Source organism: Dasypus novemcinctus, chromosome 3 (assembly GCF_030445035.2).
Source record: "Dasypus novemcinctus isolate mDasNov1 chromosome 3, mDasNov1.1.hap2, whole genome shotgun sequence".
NCBI lineage: Eukaryota > Metazoa > Chordata > Mammalia > Cingulata > Dasypodidae > Dasypus > Dasypus novemcinctus.
Window position 1 is genome coordinate 170,723,600 of NC_080675.1, and position 25,430 is coordinate 170,749,029.

At 39.2% G+C, this 25,430-nt stretch overlaps 1 protein-coding gene across 2 annotated transcripts in view; it reads left to right on the plus strand.

Moving 5' to 3' along the window:
* FANCI (FA complementation group I) overlaps positions 1-25,430 on the plus strand; it is a 94,450-nt gene that overhangs the window by 13,557 nt on the left and 55,463 nt on the right. For both annotated transcript variants that reach the window (XM_058294668.1, XM_058294669.2), the window contains exons 4-10: positions 14,135-14,265; positions 14,682-14,838; positions 14,914-14,971; positions 16,042-16,083; positions 16,496-16,619; positions 17,340-17,425; positions 19,594-19,720. In XM_058294668.1, the coding sequence (XP_058150651.1) occupies positions 14,135-14,265; positions 14,682-14,838; positions 14,914-14,971; positions 16,042-16,083; positions 16,496-16,619; positions 17,340-17,425; positions 19,594-19,720 (725 nt within the window). The remainder of the gene's footprint in view (positions 1-14,134; positions 14,266-14,681; positions 14,839-14,913; positions 14,972-16,041; positions 16,084-16,495; positions 16,620-17,339; positions 17,426-19,593; positions 19,721-25,430) is intronic.

A 25,430-nucleotide genomic window follows, 5' to 3' on the forward strand; every position in this document is an offset into this window, starting at 1 on the left:
TCTGGCAGGGAGGAAGCTAGGAGGAACTGCACCAGCCTTTCCCGGTATATTAGTCAGGGTTCTATAGGGAAACAATCAACAAGAAATATCTGTCAATAGTATGTGATTTTATAAGAGTCCCTCACGTGACTGTGGGGATGCACAAGTCCAGGTTCCGCAGGGGCTCCGATGAAAGTCCAGTGAAGGTTCTTGACAAGTTCTGGGAGACGTTGGCTGTCCAAAGACGAGCTGGGAAATTCTCACTCAATGCTGGAAATCACTTCCCCTTTTAAGGCATTCAACTGATTGGATAAAGTGTCACTCATTTCTGATGGCAATCTCCCTGATTGATGTAATTGTAATCAGCTATCTATGATTTACCACAGCAGTAAAGTCAGCAGTGACTAAAGTCCCTAAATGCCCTTGTATTACAGTTAGCCCAGTGCTTGTTTGACCAAACAACTGGGCACAATTAGCTGACCGAGTTGACACAATACCCTTACCATCACAGTCCACCTCTTGTCAACTTAGGAATCATACACATTACCTCAAACCATACTTAATCTCTAAGTAAAAACAATAACAGACATGCATATATATATATTACTACCTGGCAATGTTCAACTCTCCTGCATACAACCAGAAATGTATTAATTCCATACAGAATAGGGTGCAAGTTCTTGGGTAATATTCACTCTCAAACTTGACATCCTCAAATATTATGACTTGAAACTGATAAAACTTGTTATATGATAAGGGAAAAATTGGGGGAAGAAGACAAAAATTAGTTTTGTGTACATATACAATCATCATCATAATGTAACAAGGAAGAAAGAATCATGACCATTATAGTCCTCATTTCTGTAATTGGTCATGTGGTCAAAGATCATATTTATCACTACCTTCTTCCACTACCCATTCCATGTTTCCATTACTGTCAGGAAGCACCTCAGCTGGCCGTGGTTCTTTGCCTGGTGAGGTGACCTAAACTTTCATTCCTGAAGCTTCTGGGCCATTGTTAGTCCTGCTTGGATTGGGTTGTTGCAATTTTCCATTAACTTTAATCATAGGACATGGCAGTACTAGGAGATGTCCTAGAGGATCTCCTGTATTTCAGGCAAACTCCTCTTTACTCCCATTATGTAGATGCAGCCCTGTTTCCCCTTGATAGTCAGAATCAATCACCCCAGCCAGTACAGTTATTCTCTTTTTTGTTGATTCAGAGGTAAGAAGAGCCCAAAGTGGCCAGGTGGCAGTTTAGTGGAATCATTGTTGTGTTCTCTGGTGACAGCACTCCTCCTTTTGGGACTAAAACCTATAGACCAGCAGAGTTTGAGGTTGCAGGGACAGGAAGCAAAAGTTTTGCTAGTGGGTCACTAGGGGTAATAGTGAGTGGTGCCACTCTCATTTCCACCCTTTGATTCCTGGACCCATGGATCCTGGTTATGGGAGAAACAGCACCATAGAGTAGATGCTGATTTGGAGCATACACAGTCTTCTGGAGAACATTGCCCCAGCCGTGCAAGGTATTGCCACCTAGTTGGTTCTGTGATTGAGTCTTCAAAAGGCCATTCCACTGTTCTGTCAGTCAAGCTGCTTCAGAGTGATAGGGAACATGGTAAAACCAGTGAATTCCATGGGCATGTGCCCATTCCCATGCTTCATTTGCTGTGAAATGTATTCCTTGATCAGAAGCAATGCTGTGTGGAATGCTATGACAGTAGATAAGACATTCAGTAAGTCCACAGATGGTAGTTTTGAAAGCAGCATTGTGTGCAGGAAATGCAAACCCATATCTAGAGTGTGTGTCTATTCCAGTTAAAACAGATCGCTGCCCCTTCCATGGTGGAAGTGGTCCAGAGTAGTCAACCAGCTACCAGGTTGCAGGCTGGTCACTTCGAGGAATGTTGCTGTATCAGGGGCTGAGTGTGGGTCTCTGCTGCTGGCAGATTGGGCACTCAGCAGTGGCTGTAGCCAAGTCAGCCTTGGTAAGAGGAAGTCCATGTTGCTGAGCCCGTGCATAACCTCCATCCCTACCTCCACGGCCACTTTGTTTATGAGCCCATTGGGCAATGACAGGAGTGGCTGGGGAAAGAGGCTGAGCATTAGCCACAGAGCGGTCATCGTATCCACTTGATTATTAAAATCTTCCTCTGCTGAATTCACCCTCTGGTGAGCATTCACATGGGACACAAATATTTTCATGTTTTTTGCCCACTCAAAAAGGTCAATCCACATACTTCTTCCCCAGACTTCTTTGTCACTAATTTTCCAATCATGTTCCTTCCAGTTCTCTGACCATCCAACCAAACCATTGGCAACAGCCCATGAATCAATGTGCAGACACACCTCTGACCATTTCTTCTTCCAAGCAAAATGAACAACCAGGTGCACTGCTCGAAGTTCTGCCCACTAGAAGGATTTGCCCTCACTACTGTCCTTCAGGGATGTCCCAGAAAGGGGCTGCAGTGCTGCAGCTGTCCACTTTTAGGTGGTACCTCCATATTGTGCAGAACCGTCTGTAAACCAGGCCCAAGTTTTCTCTTTCTCAGTCAACTGATTGTAAGGGACTCCCCAAGAGGCCAAAGCTGTGGGCTGGGAAAGAGAAAGTAACATGGCAGGGGTGGTGACCATGGGCATTTGGGCTACTCCCTCATGTAACTTACTTGTGCCTTCAGGACCCGCTTGAGCCCTAGCGTATATACCACTTCCAATTTATTATGGAGCATTGCTGTGCACACCCAACTTTATGGTTTGGTGGGTCAGACAATACCCAGCTCGTAATAGGCAACTCAGGTCTCATGGTAACTTGATGGCCCATGGTTAAGCATTCAGTGTCTTCTAAGGCCCAGTAACAGGCCAAAAGCTGTTTCTCAAAAGGGGAGTAGTTATCTTAAGAGGATGGCAGGGCTTTGCTCCAAAATCTTAAGGGTCTGCATTGTGATTCTCCTATAGGGGCCTGCCAAAGGCTCCAGACAGCATCTCTATTTGCCACGGAAACTTCCAGCACCATTGGATCTGCTGGATCATACGGCCCAATGTGGTAGTGCAGCTTGCACAGCAGCCTGAACCTGATGCAGAGCCTTTTCTTGTTCCAGTCCCCAATCAAAACTAGCAGCTTTTCTGGTCACCTGGTAAATGAGCCCGAGTAGCACACCCAAATGAGGAATGTGTTGTCTCCAAAATCGAAAGAAATCAACTAAGCATTGTACCTTTTTTGGTCGTAGAAGGAACCAGATGCAACAGTTTATCCTTCACTTTAGAAGGGATATCTCGACATGCCCCACAGCACTGGACACCTAGAAATTTCACTGAGGTGGAAGGACATTGTATTTTAGTTGGATTTATGTCCCATCCTCTCTCACGCAAATGCCTTACTAATAAGTCTAGAGTCTTTGCTACTTCTTGCTCACTAGGTCCTATCAACATGATATCATCAATATAATGGACGAGTGTCATGTCTTTTGGGAAGGAGAGACGATCAAGATCCCTGCAGACAATATTATGACATAAGGCTGGAGAGTTGATATACCCCTGAGGCAGGGCAGTGAAGAGCAAACTGTTTCTGATGGTCCTTACTAATAGCAATTGAGAAAAAAGCACTTGCCAAATCAACAGCTGCATACTAGGTACCAGGGGACATGTTGATTTGCTCAAGCAATGATACCACATCTGGGACAGCAGCTGTGATTGGCATCACCACCTGGTTAAGTTTATGATAATCTACTGTCTGTCCTCCAAGATCCATCTGTTTTCTGTACAGGCCAAATAGGAGAGTTGAATGGGGATGTGGTGGGAATCACCCCTGCATCCTTCAAATCCTTGATGGTGGCCAATTTCTGCAATCCCTTGAGGAATCTGGTATTTCTTTGGGTTTACTATTTTGCTAGGTAGGGGCAGTTCTAATGGCTTCCACTTGGTCTTTCCAACAAGTCCTCACTCCACAAGTCAAGGATCCAGTGTGAGGATTCTACCAGTTACTGAGTATATCTATTCCAATTATGCATTCTGGACCTGGGGAAATAACTACAGAATGGGTCCAGGGACCCACTGGACTAACTGTGAGACGTTCCTGAGCTAAAAATCCATTAATCACCTGACCTCCATAAGCCCCTACTTATGGGTCTTCTGGAATTAATGACAGTTCTGAGCCAGTGTCGAATAATCCCCGAAATGTTTGATCATTTCCCTTTCCCCAGTGCACATTTACTCTGGTAAAAGACCATAGATTTCCTTGGGGAAAGGTGGGAGGAAGATAAACAGTATAAATTTTGGGCAGTTTAACAGGATCCTTCCCCAAGGAGACCTGGCCTTCTCATTCAAGGAGCTCTGGGTCTGTAAACTGTCTTAAGTCTGGGAATTGATTATGGGGCCATGATTCTCTGGGTCTGTAATTTGAATTAAGAGTTGTTCACTTGTCCTAGAACTCTTCTGTTTATACAGATCCAGAGGAAATTTAGTAGACTGCCCGTCCATTTCACTTCTAGGTACCCTGTGACGAATTAGCCAACGCCATAACTCTACGTGACTCTGACTATTTTGAGTGCTTTTTTGAATCTGCCTTTCATTGTGGTAGCCATGCCCACCTTGACTTTGGCAATTAACTGCCAATACTTGTCTTTTACCAGACCGATATCCGATCATCCCCATAATGTTTAAGATTCTAATTCCGTCACAGCCCACCCTACAGTAAAATCTGGACTACAGAGAAGCGCAATCACAGAGCTCTTTCGGGAAGATGGAGTTAGTCTTATACAAATTTATCCCTTATAGTCCTAGTTAAAGGTGTGTCCTGTGGACATTCCTGGGGTGGGTGGGCACCTCTCAAATGGTAAATCCATTCTAGCATTCCAATCTTCCTAAGCCTTTGAATTCCTTCTTCTAGTATATACCAGGGCAAATCGGGCATCTCAACCTCAGACATGCTTGGCCATCTTTTGGTCCATGTTTCAGTCACCCACCCAAACAGTTAGGGCCCTTTCTAACCCCTCGAGCTACAGCGTTCAATCCAGAATTTCTGCTTAGTTGGCCCATATCAATAAATTCAGCATGATGCAACTTTATATTCCTTCACCATTATCCCATACTTTTAGTATCCATTCCCATACATATTGCCGATTTTTGTCTATATAAGTTAGAAAACTCATGCAGTTCTTTCTGAGTATACCTTACTTCCTCATGGGTCACACTTTGTATTTCACTTTTGGGGGCTTGCTGTGATTTCATTCTAGTAATAGGTCTTGAAGACAAGAGAGGTGATGGGGTGGGTAAGGAGAAGGATTAGAAATACCTTTCAAGCTGCTGACCTTAGCATTCCTTTGCATTTTCTTCTGGTGAGACAGGATTAATCTTCAGATAGGGGTTGGAAGCCAGTTTCCTCAGGGCCAACTGGAGGCTCAGCAGTGCTTGGTGGAGTTTGGCTGGTATGTGCCTCAGGGCTAGGAGGAGGTCCAGACTCCCTGGGACAGGCCGGAAGCCAGGCAGGGCAGGCTTCAGTTTGGCTGGTACCCACCTCAGGGCTGGAAGTTGTTTCAGACTTCCTTGGGCAGGCTGGAGCCTGGATGATAGAAGGTTGACAAGGTGTGGTCTCCACAGGGCAGGCCATGGCAGACTTATCTGGTACAGTCTCAGCAGAATTCAGGGTTCCAGTGTCTCCATCAATATCATCATCATCCTTTATGTCTCCATCCCCAATTCTCTGGATTCCACTCTTTTCCAGTCAGTGCCTTCACTTTAACCGCAGAAGCCCTGCAGGGTTGAGATTTTAGTTTCCTTTATAACTCTGCTACTCATACAATGAGTTTCTCAGATATTTCAAGCCTGTGGCTACAGAAGACAAGATTTTCTTTCAGAGCCCACATAGAAACTTTCATATCTTTTATGTGGTGTTTAAGTTTCAAATTTCAAGCCTTTAATCTCTTTGTTTTGTGACAGTATCCAGATAATCTAGGAGGAGCCAACCAACATCATTATACAGTTTGATTCCACAAAACTCTGTTAAGGTGATGAAAACACTCTCACCCAGATCCTTCCTTCTGATAAGCATGGAAGTAGGGGAATCCAGTGATAATATTTTGCTTATCTCGATGGCCAACTTGCACCATGGATTGTTAGCAGCCTCTTTGTTATTGGAAAGAGAGTCATCAGTACCCTTGAGCCCAATTAGAATAGAGAGCCAATTGCAAAACTCCTAGAACCACCTCAGATACTCCATGTTTTAAGACTCTGTTCCTCAAGAACCACTCCCGGTACTAAGCTGTGTTAGGGTTCTCTAGGGAAACAGAATAATCAAGAGATATCTGTCAATAATATGCAATTTTATGAGTCTCTCACATGACTGTGGGGATGCACATTCCGCAGGCAAGCTGCAAACTAGGGGCTCTGATGAAAATCCAGTGAAGGCCCTTCACGAGTTTTGGGAGATACCGGCTGTCCAAAGACGAGCTGGGAAATTCTCACTCAATGCTGGAATCACTTCCCTTTTAAGGCATTCAACTGATTGGATAAAGCGTCACTCATTTCTGATGGCAATCTCCCTGATTGATGTAATTGTAATCAGCTATCTATGATTTACCACAGCAGTAAGTCAACGGTGACTAAAGTCCCTAAATGCCCTTGTATTACAGTTAGCCCAGTGCTTGTTTGACCAAACAACTGGGCACAATTACCTGGCTGAGTTGACACACTATCCTAACCATCTCACCTGGTAAGTGCAGGTACTTTCAGCCAGCATATACTGGATAGTCAGACACCTGGGACTCCATCCCTGCCCTCTCCACCATAGGATAGGAGGGGGCTGGTGTTTCTTCAGCCTTTGTGGGCAACTACTGGTGCTTTCAGCCTGCCCAGATAGGATAATCTGACATTTGTAGCTCCATCCCTGCCCCCAGTAGGAGGGGGCTGGTGATTGCTCAGCCTCTCCAGGCAATGGCAGGCACTCTTGGCCTGCACAGACTGGACTGTTGGGTATCTGTGGCTCCACCGCCATCCCCCAGTGGAATAGGAGGGGAGCTGTATTTCCTTAGCCACGCTTGGCAACTGCAGGTGCTTTCAGCCTGCATGTACTGATCTACTGGGTGCCTGTTCCATCCTGTCCCTTAAAGGGCATAAGGGACAATATTCACTCAACCCCTCAGGGCAACTGCAGGTGCTTTCAGCCCACACAGATTAGATTGTTGGGTACTCTGGAGGTTCCATCCCCTCCTGTGGCAGAAGAGGAAGGGGGCCAGTGCTACATCAGTCTATGTGGGCAACTGTGATCAGTATTGACTCATACAGCTTAGTTTATGCCCATACCTGCAGCTCCATTCCTGCTCCTGGTAGGGGAGAAAGGGAAATGAAGCTTCATCAGTCTCTCTGAGCAACTACAGATGGTCTTGGACCGCATGGCTTGGATTACTATACACAGCTGTGGTTCCTTCCCTGCTCCTAGAAGAGGAGAAAGGTGGGAGAAACTTCATCGGTTCCTGGGACAATGCAGGCAGCATCTACCCCCACTGCTTACTGTATCAACTATATCCTTAGCTCCTAATAAACAGCCAGCAAGGGAGAAAAGACAAGAAAGCCCTAAACTAAAGAGAAAAACTGCACCCAGAATAAATACATTTAGTAAGCCAGATGCCAACACATCAACAAAAATCTAGAATATATACCAAGAAGATATGGCCCAGTTAAAGGAACAAGATAAGCTTTGAGATGACATAAAAGAGTTGAGACAACTAATCATCAATGTTCAAACAAGTCTCCTTAATAAATTCAATAGATGGCTAAGGAGATTAAGGATATTAAGAGACACTGGGTGATCACAAAGAAGAATTTGAAAGCATACATAGAAAAATAGTAGATCTTATGGGAATGAAAGGCACAATAAATGAAATTAAAAATACACTGGAGGAGAATGGGTATTGCTTAAGGTTGAGTGTCTGCTTCAATTCAATTTCCAGGTTCAATCCCTGGTGCTTCCTAAAACATAAAATACACTGGAGGCATATAACAGCAGATACAAGGACGCAAAAGAAAGGATCAGTGACCTTGAAGACATGGTGTCTGAAAGTGAACATAAAAAAGAACAGATAAAGAAAAAAATGGAAAAAATTGAACAGGGTCTTAAGGAAATAAATGATGGGAAGAGATGTGTAAACCTACATGTAAACCTACATATCATGGTTGTCCCAGAAGGAGAAGAGAAGAGAAAGGGGGCAGAAGGAATATTTGAAGAAATAATGGTTGAAAATTTCCCAACCCTATTTAAGGACATAGATATCCATGTCCAAGAAGTACAGTTACTCCCATCTGAATAATTCCAAATAGATCTACTCTGAGACATTAATTAGAATGTTGATTACTAAAGACAGAATTTTGAGAGCAGCAAGAGAAAAGTGATGCATCACATACAAGGGATGCCCAGTAAAATTAAGTTCTGATTTCTCATCAGAAACCATGGAGGCAAGAAGGCAGTGGTATGAGATATTTAAGATATTGCAAGAGAAAAACTTCCAGCCAAGAATCTCATATCTGGAAAGATTGGCTTTCAGAAATAAGGGCAAGTTTAGAGTATTCATAAACAGGCACTGATAGAGTTTACAACCAAGAGACTGACTTTGCAGGAAGTACCAAAAGGAGTGCCTCAGCCTGAAAAGAAAAGATAGGAAAGAGAGTCTTAGAAGAGAGTCTAGAAATGAAGATTATATTAGTGAAAATGTAAAAAAGGTGGTAAAAATAAGATATGACAGATAAAACCCAAAGGTCGAAATGGGTGAAGTAAAAACTGCCTGTATGGTAATAACATTGAATGTTAATGGATTAAGCTCCCTATCAAAAGAAATAGACTGGCAGAATGGATAAGACAATATGAGCCATCCATGTGCTGGATCTTAGAACCAGGGATACAAACAGATTGAAAGTGAAAGGCTGCAAAAAGATACTCCACACATGCAGTAACCAAAAAAAAAAAAAGCAAGAGAAGCTATTCCTATATCGGATGAGATAGTCTTTAAAACCAAAACTGTCATAAGAGACAATGAAAGACATTATATATTAGTAAAAGAACAATTCACCAGGAGGAAATAACAATCGTAAATGTATATGCATCTAGCCAAGATACCCCAAATTACATGATGCAAACACAGGCTAAACTGAAGGGAGAAATAGTTGTCTCTACAATAATAGCTATCACTATACCACTCTCAGTATTGGATAAGACATCTAGGCAAAGGATAAATAAAGAAACAGAGAGCTTAAATAATATGCTAAATGGACTAAACCTAATAAATATATAGAGAACATTGCATCCTGAAACAGCAGAATATACATTCTTCTCAAGTGTTGATGGATCTTTCTCCAGGATAGACTATATGTTGGATCACAAAGCAGAGCTCAGTAAATTCAGCAAGATCAAAATTATACAAAGCACTTTCTCTGATCATAATGGAGTAAAGCTGAAATCAACAACAGGTGGAAAAAGGGAAAATTCACAAATATATGGGGATTAACAACACTCTCTTAAATAATCAGTGGGTCAAAGAAGAAATTGAGAGAAACCAGTAAATAACTCAAGACAAATGAAAATGAGAATACAACATATCAGAACCTATGGAATGCAGCGAAGGCAGTGCTAAGAGGGAAATGTACAGCCCTCAAAGCTTACATTAAAAAAGAAGAAAAAGTAAGATCTATGCCATAACTATACAGCTAGAGGAACTAGAAAAAGAACAGCAAAATAATCCCAGAACAAGCAGAAGGGATGAAGTAACACAGATTGGAGCAGAAATAAATGAAATTGAGAACAAACAAACAAAAAAAAACAATAGAAGTAACAAAACCAAAAGTTGGTTCTTTGAGAAGATGAGCAAAATAAAAAAACCCTTAGCTAGACTGACAAAGATAAGAGAGAAGTTGCAAATAAAGTAAAAAATGAAAATGGGGACATTGCTACTGAGTAATGAGATTATAAGAGGATGCTGTAAATAACTGTATACCAAAAAATTGGACAATGTAGTTGAAATGGAAAAATTTCTAGGAATGTATGAAAAACCTGCACTGACCCTAGAAAAATTAGAAGCGCTCAGCAAACAAATTGCAAGTAAAGAGATTGAAACAGTCTTCAAACAACTCACCAAAATGAAAAGCCCAGAATCAAAATGAAATTCACAAATGAGTTCTATCAGGCATTCCAAGAAGATTTAATGCCAGTCTTACTCAAACTCTTCCAAAAAATTGAACAAGAAAGACTAGAAAACTCATTCTATACGGCCAGTATCATCCTAATACCAAAGCCAGAGAAAAATATTTCAAAAAAAATTAGGAAATTACAGACCCGTTTCATTAATGAATATGGATGCAAAAACCTTCAACAAAGTACTCATTAATCAAATCCAATAACACATTAAAAGAATTATTCATCGTGATCAAGAGGGTTTTATACCAGGCATGCAAGGGTGGGTCAACACAAGAAAATCAATCAGCATAATATACCACATTAAAAACCAAAGAAGAAAAATCATTATTCTATCAATTGACATTTGAGAAAATATAGCATCCTTTCTTGATAAATATGCTCCAAAAGATAGGAATAGAAGAAAACTTTCCCCCATTAACAACATCTTTCATTAGTGTAGTACATTTGTTACAATTGATGGTGAGGCACTGCTACTACCATGGACCATAGTTTACATTATATGCACTGTGTACCACACAATTTTATAGGTTTTGACAAAATGTTTAATGGCCTGTATCCATCATTGCAGTGTCATGCAGGGCAATTCCAGTGTTCCCAGAATGTCCCATGTTACAGCTATTCTTGCACTACTCAGAACCTCTGTTGGCGACTGCCTTTATATCAGTGATACTAGTTCTTCCATTGTTAGAATAATCATGTCTACTATTGTCCATAGTTGCATTCCCACCTTATGTTTATTCCTCAGTCTTGAGGATTTGGAGGTGGTGATGCCAACACTGTTTCTGATTGAGAGGAGTTTAAATCCCATGCGGCAGATGGATGGAACTGTCTTGCTTTCAGTCGTAGATATTCTCTGTTTTTTGGGGATGGGCCTTGTCTATCATCATCCTTTTGTTAGTTGTTCTGGGCATCCCGTGAACTGGAGAGTAGGTGTTATGATTCTGCTGAGATTCAGGGCTCAACCAGCATACAAACAGACCAAAGATTTATGTCTCTGGAACATATTTTAACGAGTATAGTGCTAATTATAGGTTCAAATAAAAGGAGCAGAAGAATCATGTGTAGGGAAATTATAAATGAGTCTATTTCTATTACAGTGGGGTGCCTATATTCCAAAGTAAGGCCCACTGACTTCCTGGGATTGTCTGTCCCACCTATAAAACTTTTTATTTTGAAATAAATTCAGACTTACAGGAGAGATGAAAAAGTAATACAAAACCCATACAGAGAACCCCAGTATAGCTAGATACTCAGATCCACCAACTTTTAACATTTTGCCACATTTGCAGTATCATTTTATCTATATTGCCATCCATTCATTTATCTATCCATTTGTCTATTCATCTATATAGTTTCTAAACATTTGGGAGTAGGTTATATACATCATGCTCCTTGAACGCTTAATATGTCCATGTATATTTTCTAAGATCAAGGATATTCACCTTAAGCGCAGTTGTCAAATTCAAGAAATTTATCATCAATACAAAGCTTGCAATTTATATTCCAGTTTTTTCATATGTCCCAGTAATGTGTTTTGGGCATTTTCTCTTCCATTATTAGATCCATCTAGGATCTTGTATTGTCTTTGTTCCCCCTGAACCCCTGCTGTTTTTGCTGTCTGTGCATTTGCTGTGTGAGCTTCTGTATCTTTTTTCTTTTTGTCTTCTCTTGTTTTTTCTCTTCTAGGATTCAGCAGGATTCGATCCTGGGGACCTCTGAGGTGGAGAGAAGTTTCCTGTCAACTCTGCCATCTCAAGTCCTGGTTTCTGCTGTGCTTCACCTTGGCTCTCCCCTCGGTCTCTCCTTTGTTGCATTATCATCTTGCTGCGTGACTCACTTGTGTGGGCACTTGGCTTGTGGCATGGTCACTGGCTCACCGCACAGGCACTCGCACGGGCACTCAACTCGCTGCGCGGGCAGTCATGTGGGCAGTCAGCTCACCATGCAGGCACTCTGCTTGCTGCACAGGCACTGACTCACCATGCAGGCCCTCTTTCTCTTTCTCTTTTTCTTTTTTACCTGGAGGTCCCAGGGATCGAACCCAGGTCCTTCCATATGGTAGGCGGAAACTCTATCACTTGAGCTACATCCACTTCCCATATATTGCCTTTAATTGTCATTTTTTCTTTAGTTTTTCTCTCTTTTTTAAAATTGTGTAAACATACACAAATAAAAATTCCCATCTTAGCCTCTCCCAAGCATACAATTCAGTGGTATTAGTCATATTAACAGCGAGCTTCTTGGATGTGTAGATTAATGTTTTCCATTAAATTTTGGAAGTTGTAGATTATTATTTTTTCAAATATACTTCCTGCCCTCTTTCTTTCTTTCCTCTCGTCCCCCAGACCACCCATTAGGCTTACGTTGGTACACTAGATGGTGTGCCACAGGTCTCTGAGGCCGTGTTCGTTTTTCTTCATTCTTTTTTTAAATCTCAGAGCAAATAATATCAATTGACCTGTGTTCAGGTTCACTCATTCTTTCTTCTACCAGGTCATGTCTGCTGTTGAACCTTCTAGTGAATTTTTCTGTTCAGTTATTGTACTTCAATTTTAGACTTTTTATTTAGTTCTTTTTTATACTTTATCTCTGTATTGGTATTCTCCTTTTGGTGAGACATCACTCTCATACTTTCTTTTCTTTCTTTAGAAATGCTTTCCTTCAGTTCTTAGAACATATTTTAAATAGCTGATTAAATTCTTTGTCTAGTAAGTCCAATGTGAGAGCTTCCTCAAGGACAGTTTCTGTTGACTGCCTTTTTCTCTTTTACTCTTGTTTCTTTGTGTGTCTTTTGATTTTTTGTTGAAAACTGAACCTTTTAAATGATAAAATATCGCAGTTTTGTAAATTTAGATCTGCCTTTCTTGCTCCGTGGTTTGTTGTTGTTCAATTTTTTTAGCTCTTTGTTTTTATAGTGGCTACCCTGAACTAATTTTCTAAAATGTGTGCTGTTTATCACATGTGGCCACTGAAGTCTATGCCCAGTTAGCTTAGTGGTCAGCTAATGATAGGACAGAGATGTCCTTAAATGCCTGGAACCAGTAAATTCCCCAGTCTTTACTGAAGGGCTGTGTGTGCATTTTGCGGGCACAAATTCAATTCTCAGTCGAGCAGTTGGCAGTTTTGCTTTAAAGTTCACTTCCCGTTTGTGCATTGTCTCAAAGTCAGCCAGAGGTGAGAGCTTAGGGTCTTCTCAGGTCTTTCCTGGGCATGTACACAGCCCTAAGTATGTGTGTTCTTTTCTAAATAACCAGGAATATATTGAAGCTTTTCAAAGTCCCTTATGGACATATTCCCCAGTTTTTCCTTTTTTAAGTTTTTTGGTTAGCTTGTTTTGTTCACCCACCTGTTGTTGCTGCATCCAGGTAGCTGCAGTATAATCAATTACAGTCAATTGTTTTAGACAGATGCCCAGGGAAAAGATTATTCACTCTGAGTTAATAATGACAGGCCTCCTGAGGGAGATTATATAGGGAACAGCCAGACCAAATAATGACAGTTTTCTGGGAATTGGGCTTTGGAGGAGCTCCAACCGTCCTCCTCCGAAGGCTGCTAGGCTATTGGTTTTCACTGCAGTTGTTGGGCTGTTGGTTTTCAAGTCTACCTCTGAAATGGGGAGAGGAAGAAGGAAGGATAGGACAGGGCAAGTTAAAATGACACAACTTCAGTGTTCATCCAATATTCAGTAGTTTTTCCTGAAAAATCCCTCCATAGGTTGTTACAAGTCTTTGGTTAATTTCCAGAGTTCCGAAAAACTTGAATTTGATTTTTGCCAGTGCTTTCATTGTTTTTTATGTATAAGAGGATTTCTGGAGATCCTTTCTTTGCCGTTCCTACTGATGTCACTATGTGATGACATTTGAAAGTGACTGTATGTTGATTAAGCTACAAACCTGTTTGTTTTTCCTACTTGTCCTTCAACCTTTAACATTTCCTTTTTCTTTCTTTGTTTCAATATCACCCCTTTAAAACAATAAGGCTCCCCCTGCTCTGAGGAAGCTGGAGCGCTTAGAAGACATAAAATATATGCTTGTTGTATCCAGTTGGTGGAATCAGGAGACTTGCAGAAAGAAGTAGCATCTGAGATCATAGGATTACTGATGCTTGAGGTGAGATGGAAGACAAAAACTGGGGGGTAGATAGTTTGGGTTTATAATTTGTTGAGGGAGGAAAAACAAGTGTTTCAAATCTAGCATAATTCCTATTTGTAAATAAGAGCTGCTGTTTAAAAACTGGAAGTTGATAGATGGGGCCATAAATCACCTTGATATTTACATTAGATTTCTGGTATCATGGATATTCAACTTTTTAAAACTCTTTATATGAAGCTTCTAAGGATTCTGACCTTAGAAGTCCTTTAAATTCTAAGTATATACCAGAGCAGAATGGTTCCATGATCCCTTATAAGGCCAGTCTGGGTTTTAACATCAATTCTATTAATTCAGCAAACAAGCCCATTTCTTGAGAAGAGAAATCAAATATCTGGATATCTGCTTATCATCTTCTTTATCCCATGAACTTTTAGGCTCATAATTTTCCAGGATCATTACTGGTTGAAATAGCCAGTGAGTTTGTTGATGTTATCAGAGAGGGCAGTCTGGTGAATGGAAAATCTTTGGAGTTATTACCCATCATTCTCACTGCCCTTGCTACCAAAAAGGAAAATCTGACTTATGGAAAAGGTAATTTTCTTCCAATTTTAGGGGCTCTTCCTTTACTTAGTCACATTTATTTCTTAGTGTACTTTGCATTTCTAGATGAACTGAGTGGGGAAGAATGTAAGAAGCAATTGGTTAACACCCTCTGTTCTGGCAGGTGAGTGTTTTTCATCAATGTATAGAACTTTCTCTGGACCACAAGTGGCCAAAAAAAAAAAAGAATTTCTTTTCAGGAATTTGTATTTCTGAAGTTTTTGGTCTGGCGTTTTTGTTTATGATGTACCATTATGAAACCATTTAGTCTGATGAATTTTTGAGAGTGGTAATTTACACTATTCCCTGTTTTAAGATGTAGAACAGGGTGTAAATTACTTGAGTCTATTTACTTGATTCTCCATGTTTGCAAAGCAGTGTAGTCTTCTGAGCATTATTTGGCATATCAAGGTCCTTACCTTCTCATGAGAGGTAAGTCACCTTGCTGCTATATCTTTTATATTTTGGGTGGAGGGGAATGTGAGTTTTTTATGGTTTTTTTTTGTTGTTGTTGTTTTTGAGATTCCTTCTGTAAATAATTTTAGGCATGTATCATCACATATATATTTATTCATTAGTTTGCTTTTAATTATACAAAAAGGGTTTATTAAACACACTGTAATACACCTTGCATTTTTTCATTTAATATTTCTGTTCTTGTCAGCATATACAGTTCTGCATTTTCTTTTTAATAGTTTCATAGTATTATTTGACTAACTTCCATTTGTTAAGAGTGTTTGGTTGTTCACAATTTTTTGCTATTACATTAAGTGTTGCAGTGAACAAGCATTCTTAGATATCTATGTGACCTCTTATAAGCATGTACATGGGGTCTATTTTTAATAGTAGGTTGGGTGGTTCTGTGGATATATTCATTTTTAAAGTTGATAGTTATTGCCAACTTGACTTCTTATAAGGATTGTATTGGTGTATACTCCATATAACAATATGTGGAGAGCATTTGTTTTGCCACAATCTCACCAGCACTGGGTATCATCAGACTTTGATTTTGCCACTCTGCTGGGTAAAACTGCTATTTTGTTATTTTAAATGGCACGTCTTTCATTTTGTTTCCTAGTGATGCCAAATGAAACTCAAAATGCCCTAATTTTTAATCTCCTTATTATACAAAGCAATTTATAAATAAATTAAAATGAAATAAATTTTCATATCTTTGTCATTTTCTTTAACCAGATGGGATGAGCAATATGTAATTCAACTTACCTCCATATTCAAGTAAGCATCATCCTTCCCTTTCCTCTTGATAATATATCCTCCTTTATGAACTTACCTATTAGAAGTTGAAACATAGGAAGCTCAAACACCACTTTAGAGTAAGAGTACTGCTACCTTTGTTTTCTGTTACAGGCTTCTCCCACTTTTGGACTTTATTTCAAGTATAATTTTATGAAATTTTCCCATAATCACTTTGCTTAGGTAAGATTATTGATACCCTTAAAGGGTCATTAGAAAGAAATCAAAAGGGATAATTTATAATATTCTAGTGTCTCCTTTTTCTGAACTCCCCAATATTTTTTCTTTGAACAGTTTTATTGGAATTTTAACCATTGTGCAGACCTGAATTGAATTTTTAAAGACAAGGCAATTCAGCTCTAGCTATATAGTCTTTAGAATCTTTGATCCACAGGGATGTCCCTCTGACTGCAGAAGAGGTGGAATTTGTGATGGAAAAAGTATTGAAGATGTTCTCCCAGTTGAATCTTCAAGAAATACCTCCTTTAGTCTACCAGCTTCTGGTTCTCTCCTCAAAGGTGATATTAAAAAATTGCTTTTCTTTTTATTCCAGTGGAATGATCAGTTAGGGCCATTAAGCTCATTTATATTTTCAGTTTATATCAAAGGCCTAGATGGCTTTTGTTTTATGTGTGGTGATTAGAGCTCATGAAAAGGTCACACTTCTCACCAAGGAAAACATACCATTATCTTTTGTGCTACCACTTTTTCTTTGAAGTAGTAAAATTAATAAAGATCTCATAAAAGGTAGAATATAGGGGAATGGATATGGCTCAGGTAGCTGGATGCCTGTCTCTGACGTGGGAGGTCCTGGGTTCAGTTCCCGGTGCCTCCTAAAGAAGACAGGCAAACAATGAGCAGACAGGCAAAAACAAAAAAAGGAACAGGGAGTAGATGTGTTTCAAGCAGTTGGGCATCTGCCTCTCATATAGGAGGTCCCAGGTTCAGTTTCCGTGCCTCCTAAGAAGAAACAGCCAACAAGCAAGAACAGCGAGCATATAGCAAGCAAACATGAGGGAGCCACTGGGAGAAGGGGATAAGTAGAGTTTAAAGCCTGACAGAGTTATTTCAAATTCAATTTCAACATGAAAGTGTTCTATACGTTCTTAGTGTGACTGTAGGTTGTAATGTATCTATTTAAATTCATTCTTGAGAATCTTTTAAGCTGAAAGTACATTAAATGCAATGTGGTTATCTTGCCTTTACGGGAAGACCTTACCTATTTTGTATTTTTCCAGGGAAGCAGAAAAAAGCTTTTGGAAGGAATCATAGCCTTCTTCAACAAGCTAGATAAGCAGCACCATGAGGAACAGAGTGGTCATGAGTGAGTAATATAGTATGGAAATAAAAATCATTTTTACAATTTCATCTTCTATTTGTATATTTTGGTTATTTATCTTCCCTTTCATCTCTTACCTTCACCTCAGTACAGAATTCCCCTAATCCTATACTAACTGCTCATTGATTCAAATTAAGAGAATTTTGCTCATTCATTTTCACCATTCCTGAAGAATACCAATAACTGTCCTGTAACTAGAAGATTAAAAGCTATTTACTAAGTGTATACTCTTTGCCAGAAACTATTTGACCTTAGGGCTATAGTGATTAGCCAGTCAGCCAAGGTCTCTGCTCTCATGGAGCTTATTAAACTTCAGTGAGAAAAGAATGGAAAATAAATAAATAGCAAGAAAAATATTAAAATGAAAAGTACTCTGCAGATAATTCAAATGGATGATGATAGTAACAGCATAGCTACTTTAGATTGGATGGTCAGGGAAAACCTTTGAAAAGGTGCTATTTTAACTGAGACCTTAATGATCACAGTGTGTCTGAGAAGCAGAAAAAAGGCAATACATTAATAATATGGTAAACTTTGTGCAGGAGCTGTGGGAGGTGGGTGGGTTATATAGGAACTCTTTGTAGTTTCTGTGCAATTTTTTCTGTATACCTAAAACTGCTCTAAAAATTAAGTTTACTTATTTTAAAAGAGAGAGAGAAAGCAAGAAAAAAGGAAAGCCCGTGTAGCTGGAGACTAGTAGGAGAGAGTATGGTAATCCAAGACAAAAATAGAGAGATAGGTAGGGTCAGATCTTATAGGACTTTATGAGATTAAGAGTTTGAAATTTTATTAGCAGTGAAAGGGAAAGCTAATGTCAGTCTCTAAACAAGGTAGTAAAGTCTGATTTGAGTTTAAAAGTTATTTTGCCTGCTGTGTGGCAAATGGATTGGGAGGAAGAGGAACAAAAGTAGGAGTGGGAAACTAGTAAGAAGATATTGTAATAATCCAAATAATGGGTGATGTTGGTTTAGATGAGGGTGGCAGTAGTGAAGATGGAGAAAAGTGAGTAGATTTGGAATATTGTTTGGAGATAGAGGCAATAGGACTTGCTAATAGACTGGACATGGTGGGGATGAATGGATCGTAAAAGCAAAAAGAAGAATCAGACAACTGATAAATTTTTTATTTGAAATAAAATTGTTAAAAAAAGAATGAATCAGATTTTATTTTTTAAAAAATTTGTAGAGTGCTTACTTTGTTACAGGCTCTGTTCTAAGCAGTTATTTTTCCTTTATTTTGTGGAAGGCAAAGCTGAGGCACAGAGAAGTTAAGGAATTTCCTAAGGTTGTACAGCCAGAAAGTTGTGGAACTGGAATTTGAATCCATGCATTTTGGCCTCAGAGTCCAAGTTTAACCCTCATGCACCCTACTGCTTCTGATCTAGACTAACTCCTAGTTATTTGACTTAAGCCTTTAAGAAGGTGGCCTTGTATACTGTTAAGTAAGACTGAGAGAGCAGCAGGCTTTTGGTGAAAAAGTAGGCCCATTTTGACCATGTTAATTTTGAAATATATATATAAGCATCCCATAAAGAGGTGAGCAGGCAGTCTGGAATTGTAGGGACAGGTCAGGACTACAAATAGATTGTAAAGGACTTAAAGCCGTGGGCCTGGTGGTGTCATCTAGGAAGAGTATGGAGAAAAGAGAAGAGAAAGGAGCCAAAGACCTAGCTCAGAGGGATTCCAACATTTCAAAGTCAAGAAGAGTTAGTAAAAAGAGTTGAGAAGAGACCAATGACAGAGCCCCAGTAGCTAAAAGAAAATAGTATTTCAAGAAAGAAATTGCCGATTGTGTTGAACTGCTGAGACATTAACTAAGATGGGGCTTGACTGTTGGTTTTGGCAACCTGAAAGTCATTTGTGGTTCTTGCAAAAATAGTTTAGTGGCAAGGGAAGGGACAGAAGCCTGATTGAATTGAATTAGACTTAAGAGAATATGAGGTATAAAAAAAAAGTAGAAATGACTATAGGGAATTCTTTCAAGAAGTTTTGTTGTAAAAGGGAGTAGAGAATAGGGTGGTAGAACATCTACTTATTGCCTGCCTTCACTGATTGTATGAATTCAAGATGACTAGGTCCACTTACTCATCTGAACACCTGCACTATAGTTTCTTGTACAAACTATAGCTCATAGCTTTCTTTTGCATCTTTTAGGCTGTTGGATCTTGTTACTGTGTCATCCAGTGAACTTCGTCATGTGGAAGGCACCATTATTCTGCACATGGTTTTTGCCATGAAATTGGACTGGGACCTAGGCAGAGAACTCCTGAAACTTTTAAAGGTAGCACCAAAGTCTTAAGATGATCCAAGATCTCTTTATAAAACGGGAGTGTTTGAACTCTAAGCCTCTTTTAATGCCAGTTAATGACAGAAACCAAATATTGCAGAATGATCCTGGCTTTTGATCTCTTTTTTATTTTCAAAATGGAAAATATATGATGTTACCACACCCTTAGGCAAGCCAGAAGTTAAAATCTTACCTTGGAAGCAGATATGACTCAAGTGGTTGAGCGCCTGCTTCCAACATGGGAGGTCCCAGGTTCAGTCCTCAGTGCCTCCTAAAAAAACCAAAAAAAAAAACCATAAAAAACAAGCAAACAAATGAAAAAACCAACTCAGAGGAGCCAGTGTGGCTCAGTGGTTGAGTGCCGGCTTCTCATAAGCAAGGTCCTGGGTTCAAACTCTGGCCCCAGTACCTGAAAAAAAAAACTTTACCTTAAATGTTCTCATGTTTAAAAAAAAAAAAAATATGCCAAGGACTGCCCATCAGGAAACTCAAAATTTAACCTTAACTTGATGACTATTTTAGGTAACTTTTTAACCTTGGCCTCTGTTTTTCCATTTATGAATTGGGGATGTCGTTTATTTCTGGTAGTATATCATGGAGTTTTGTGAAGTGAAGTCATTCTTCAGTGGTTATTTGTGAAGTAGTAAAATAAAAATCAGAAGTATTTTGAACTCTTTTAAAGAAAAGTATTCAGATAAAGGATCTCTTAGCTCATCTCTACCCCCAGATTTTTCTTTTGAAAATTTTAAGGTACAGAAAAGTTGAAACACAGGCATAATGAATGTGTATATGCCCTTCACCCTGGTTCAGTTAACACTTTGCCACATTTTCTTTATCTTTAACACATACCTTTTTTTCCTTGAACCATTTAAAAGTTAGTTGCAGGGAAGTAGATTTGGCTCAACTGATAGAGCGTCCGCCTACCACCTGAGAGGTCCAAGTTTCAAACCCAGGACCTCCTGACCCCTGTGGTGAAGCTGGACCATGTGCAGTGCTGATGTGTGCAAGGAGTGCCATGCCACGCAGGGGTGTCCCCCACATAGGGGAGCCCCACACGCAAGGAGTGTGTGCCTTCCTCGTGAAAAAAAAACCCGCAGCCTGCCCAGGTATGGCGCCACACAGAGAGCTGATGCAGCAAGATGATGCAACCAAAAGAGACAGATGCACGGTGCCGCTGACAAGAATCCATGCAGACACTTGCTGTGTGAAGAACACACACAGCAAGTGGACACAGAAAGCAGAACGGGGTGTGGGAAGGCGAGAGAAAGAGAAAAAAAGAAAGAAGGAAGGAAGGGAGGGATTGAGGGAGGGAGGAAGAAAAGAAAAGAAAAGGAAAAAAAAGTTAGTTGCAGAAATCATGACACTTATATTCCTGAGTACTTTAGTATGCATCTCTTACAAATCAGGACATATTACCACAATATTAATATCACGTCTTGGAAAATTAACAGTAATTCCATAAATATAGTCTAGTTATAATCCACTTGACCCTAAATGTCTTTTATGGCTCTCCCCAACCCCAGTCTAGAATCTAATCAGGCTTCATGCAATGCATTTGTTTATATATCTCTTTAGTATCTTTTAATTGAATTTTTTTAAACTGAAGTTTTGCAAGAGTCTTGCCCAGTTATCTCATGGAATGTCCTACAACCTTGGATTTGTCTGATTGTTTTCTCACGTTTAAACATTTTTGGCAAGAATTCTTCATAATTGATGTGTACTTTATATTTCAGGAGCTGACAGACTTTCTTTAAAGGACCAGATACTATACATTTTAGACTTTGTAGGTCATATACTCTCTGTCTCAACTACACAACTATATGTTGTGGCAAGAAAGCAGCTGTTGATAATACACAAATGAATGAGTGTTGCTGTGTTCTAATAAAACTATATTTATGGACACTAAAATTTGAATTTTATAGTTTTTACATGTCACAAAATATTCTTTCAATTTTTCCCCAACCATTTAAAAAATGTAAAACCAGTCCTAGCTCATGGGCTGTACTTAAACAGGAGTGAGCTGGATTTGGTCTGTGGGCTACAGTTTGCCAGGCTCAGTTCTATTATATTACATCAGAAGGTACATAGTATCAATAATTGGGGATGCTACTGGGAATGCTAAATCATTGGGTTAGCATAATGACTTGTCAGTTTTCTTCATCTGTAAAGATATATGTTTCCTTTGTAATTAGAAAGTAATCCATGGGATTATAGTTTAAAAGCATATGAATATCCTTTTCTTCAGCAACCTTTCATACAATGGTTTTCCCATCTATTGACAATTCTTGCTTAAATCAGTAATTATACTGGTAGTTACAAAATGGTAGAATTAGAATTTTTAAATTCTTTCATTCCTTCTACCTTTATTAGCTGGTACACTTCTGAAAAAAGCACTCTTTCCCCCTCTTTTTTAAATAACATTATGTACCCATGGACCTTTTTAGACTCAAGTCCTTATTATTCTTTACTGTCATTTTTTGTTTTGGTTTTCACAATGAACCAAATTTGGCCAGTTGGATCCACAAGGTTTAAATATCCTTTTTTCCCCAAAGATTTATTTTTTATTTATTTCTCTCCTCCCTCCACCCAGTTGTCTGCTCTCTGTTATCCATTCACTGACTGTTCTTCTGTGTACGCTTGCATTCTTGTCAACGGCACTGGGAATCCGTGTCTCTTTTTGTTGCGTCATCTTACTGCATCAGCTCTCCGTGTTTGCGGCACCACTCCTGGGCAGACTGTGTTTTTCTTGCAAGGGGCAGCTTTCCTTGCAGGGCCTCCTCCTTGCACATGGGGCTCCCCTATACAGGGGACACCCCTGCGTGGCATGGCACTCCTTGCATGCATCAGCACTGCACATGGGCCAGCTCACCACACAGGTCAGGAGGCCCTGGGTTTGAACCCTGGACCTCCTGTAAGGTAGGCGAACACTGGTATCAGTTGAGCCAAATCCGCTTTCCTTAAGTGTCCTTTTGAAATGACCCCATTAGTCTGACTACTTTTGTGGCACAAGATATCCAAGGCTCATTCTTGTACTTTCCTTGACCTATCCTGATACCAGCTGTTTCTATGAAGAGCCCTGGGTCCCTTTTTTTTTCTTTTTAATATACTTTTTTAAACATTGATTTTATTTATTTCTCCCCCCATCCCTCATTGTTTGCACTTGCTATCTGTTTGCTATGTGATGTTTGCGTCTGCTAATTTTTTTTTTTAGGAGGCACTGGGAACTGAACCCAGGACCTCCCATGTGGGAGGGAGGCACCCAATTGCTTGAGCCACATCCACTCCCTGCTTTTTGTGTCTCTCATTGTGTCTCCTTGTTGCTTCATCTTGTTGTGTCAGCTTGCTGTCTTGCTCTTCTTTAGGACACACTGGGAGCTGAAACCAGGACCTTCCTGGGTCCCTTATGGGAAAGGGTATAAAGACCATGATCTGGGAGCTAGACTTATACTTTTTAGCTTTTACCTTCTCTGTATCTGTTCATTCTTCTTTTTCCTTAGGTTCATAGTAACTATTTTATATTAGTCTTTTCAGAGAACCATCTTTGAGTTTTTGGACCCACTTTCTTGTTTTGTTGTTGAAGGTTGGTCTTCTGTTTAATTCATTTTGGTTTTTTATTGATTTCTTTATTTTTTTGTTACTCTGATGTCATTTCTTCCAGGCCTCAAAGACCTATTTTTAAACTTTATTGAGATACAATTTACCTGTCATAAAATTCATGCATTTTGATTGTACAATTCAATAATTTTTCATAAGTTTCCCTAGTTGTGATTATTACCACCATAGTCCAGTTCTAGAAAATTTTCATCATACTGTAAGATCCCTGTGGATATTAATTTCCATTCCCATCCCCAGGCCCAAGCAACCACTAATCTACTCTCTCTCTTTATAGATTTGCCTTTTCTAGACATTTCACACAAATGAAATTTTACAATATATGGTTTTTGTATATGGCTTCTTTCACTTACAAAATTTTTGAGAGGTTTATCTGTGTTGTACTATGTATCAGTATTGCTTAATATGTTGTCTTCATTTCTTTTTATTTCTAGTAGCATTTTATGGTATGGATATGTCAGTTTTGTTTAGTTCACCAGCTGATGGACATTTATGTTTCCTTTTTTGACTATTATGAATAATGCTTCTGTGAACATTTACATGCAAGTCTGTGTGTGGACATATGTTCTCATTTCTCTTGGGTAGATAGGAGTGGATTTCCTGAGTCATATGGTAAATTTAAGTTTTTAAGAAACTCTGTTTTCCAAAGTGACTGTATTTTACTGTCCCACTAGCTATGTATGAGGGTTCCTGTTTCTCCACATTTGGCAAACATTGTTATTGTCTATCTATACAATACCCATTCCAATGGGTATGGAATGATATTCTGTTGAGGTTTTAATTTGCATTTCACTAATGTCTAATGAGAACTGAGCATCTTTTCATATGCTTACTAGCTATTGAATATCTTCTTTTGTGAAATGTCTGTTTGAATCTTTTGCCCATTTTTAAAATTGTATTGCTTGTCTTACTATTAGTGTAAGAAATTTTTGTATATTCTGGATATAAGTCCTTTATCAGATACATAATTAGCAAATATTTCTTCCTAGTCTGTGCCTTGTCTTCATTTTTTTAATGGTATCTTTTAAAGCACAAAGTTGCTACAGTTTTTTTTTCCTCTCTTTTTAAGAAATTTTTTCTTGTGATAACATATATACAACACAAAATTTCCCATTATAACCAGTTTCATGTGTACAATTCAGTGATATTAATTACATTAAGAATATTGTGCTACCATCACCACTATCCATTACCAAAACTTTTTCATCACCCCAAGCAGAAACTTTGTACCCATTAAGTAATAATAACTCCCCATCCCTACCTCTTGAACCTGGTAACCTGTAATTTATTTTCTGCCTTTATGAATTTATTTACTTATTCTAGGCATTTCATTTAAGTGAAATAATACAATATTTGTTCTTTTCTGTCTGACTTATTTCACACAACATGATGTCTTCAAGGTTCAAGGTTCATCCATACTATATCATATATACGAACTTCATTCCTTTTTATGGCTGAATAATATAACATCTTATGTATGTACCACATTTTCTTTATCCATTAATCTGTTGAGGGATACTTGGGTTGCCTATATCTTTTGGCTATTTCAAATAATGCTGCTATGAACATTGGTGTACAAGTATCTGGTCTAGTCCCTGTTATTAGTTCCCACCTAAAAGTGGGATTGTCAAGTTATATGGTAATATGTAACCATGTACTGGCTATTTTTAACTTTCTGAGGGACCATCAGACTGTTTCCATGGTGTCTGCACCGTTTTACATTACTACCAGCAAAAAAGTTGACTTCTGGTAAGGTTCAATTTATCTGTTTTTCTCTCTTACAAAGTGTGCTTTTGATTTTGTAGTTATGAAATCTTTGCCTAACCCAAGGTCTTGAAGAGTTGTGTGGGTGTTGTTTGTTTGTTTTTGTAGAGAAGTTGTGGGTTACAGAACAACCATGAATAAAATACAGGATTCCCATACATCACTGTAGCAGTTTGATATAGTTCTGAATTCCAAAAATAGATACTGGATTGTTTGTAATCTGGTCTTTTACTAGGCACGATTGAGTTATGGTTAGGGCTTTGATTGGGCCATGTCATCAGTGCGTTGAGTCCCCACCCCTTAGTGGGTGCAGACTCACAGATAAAAG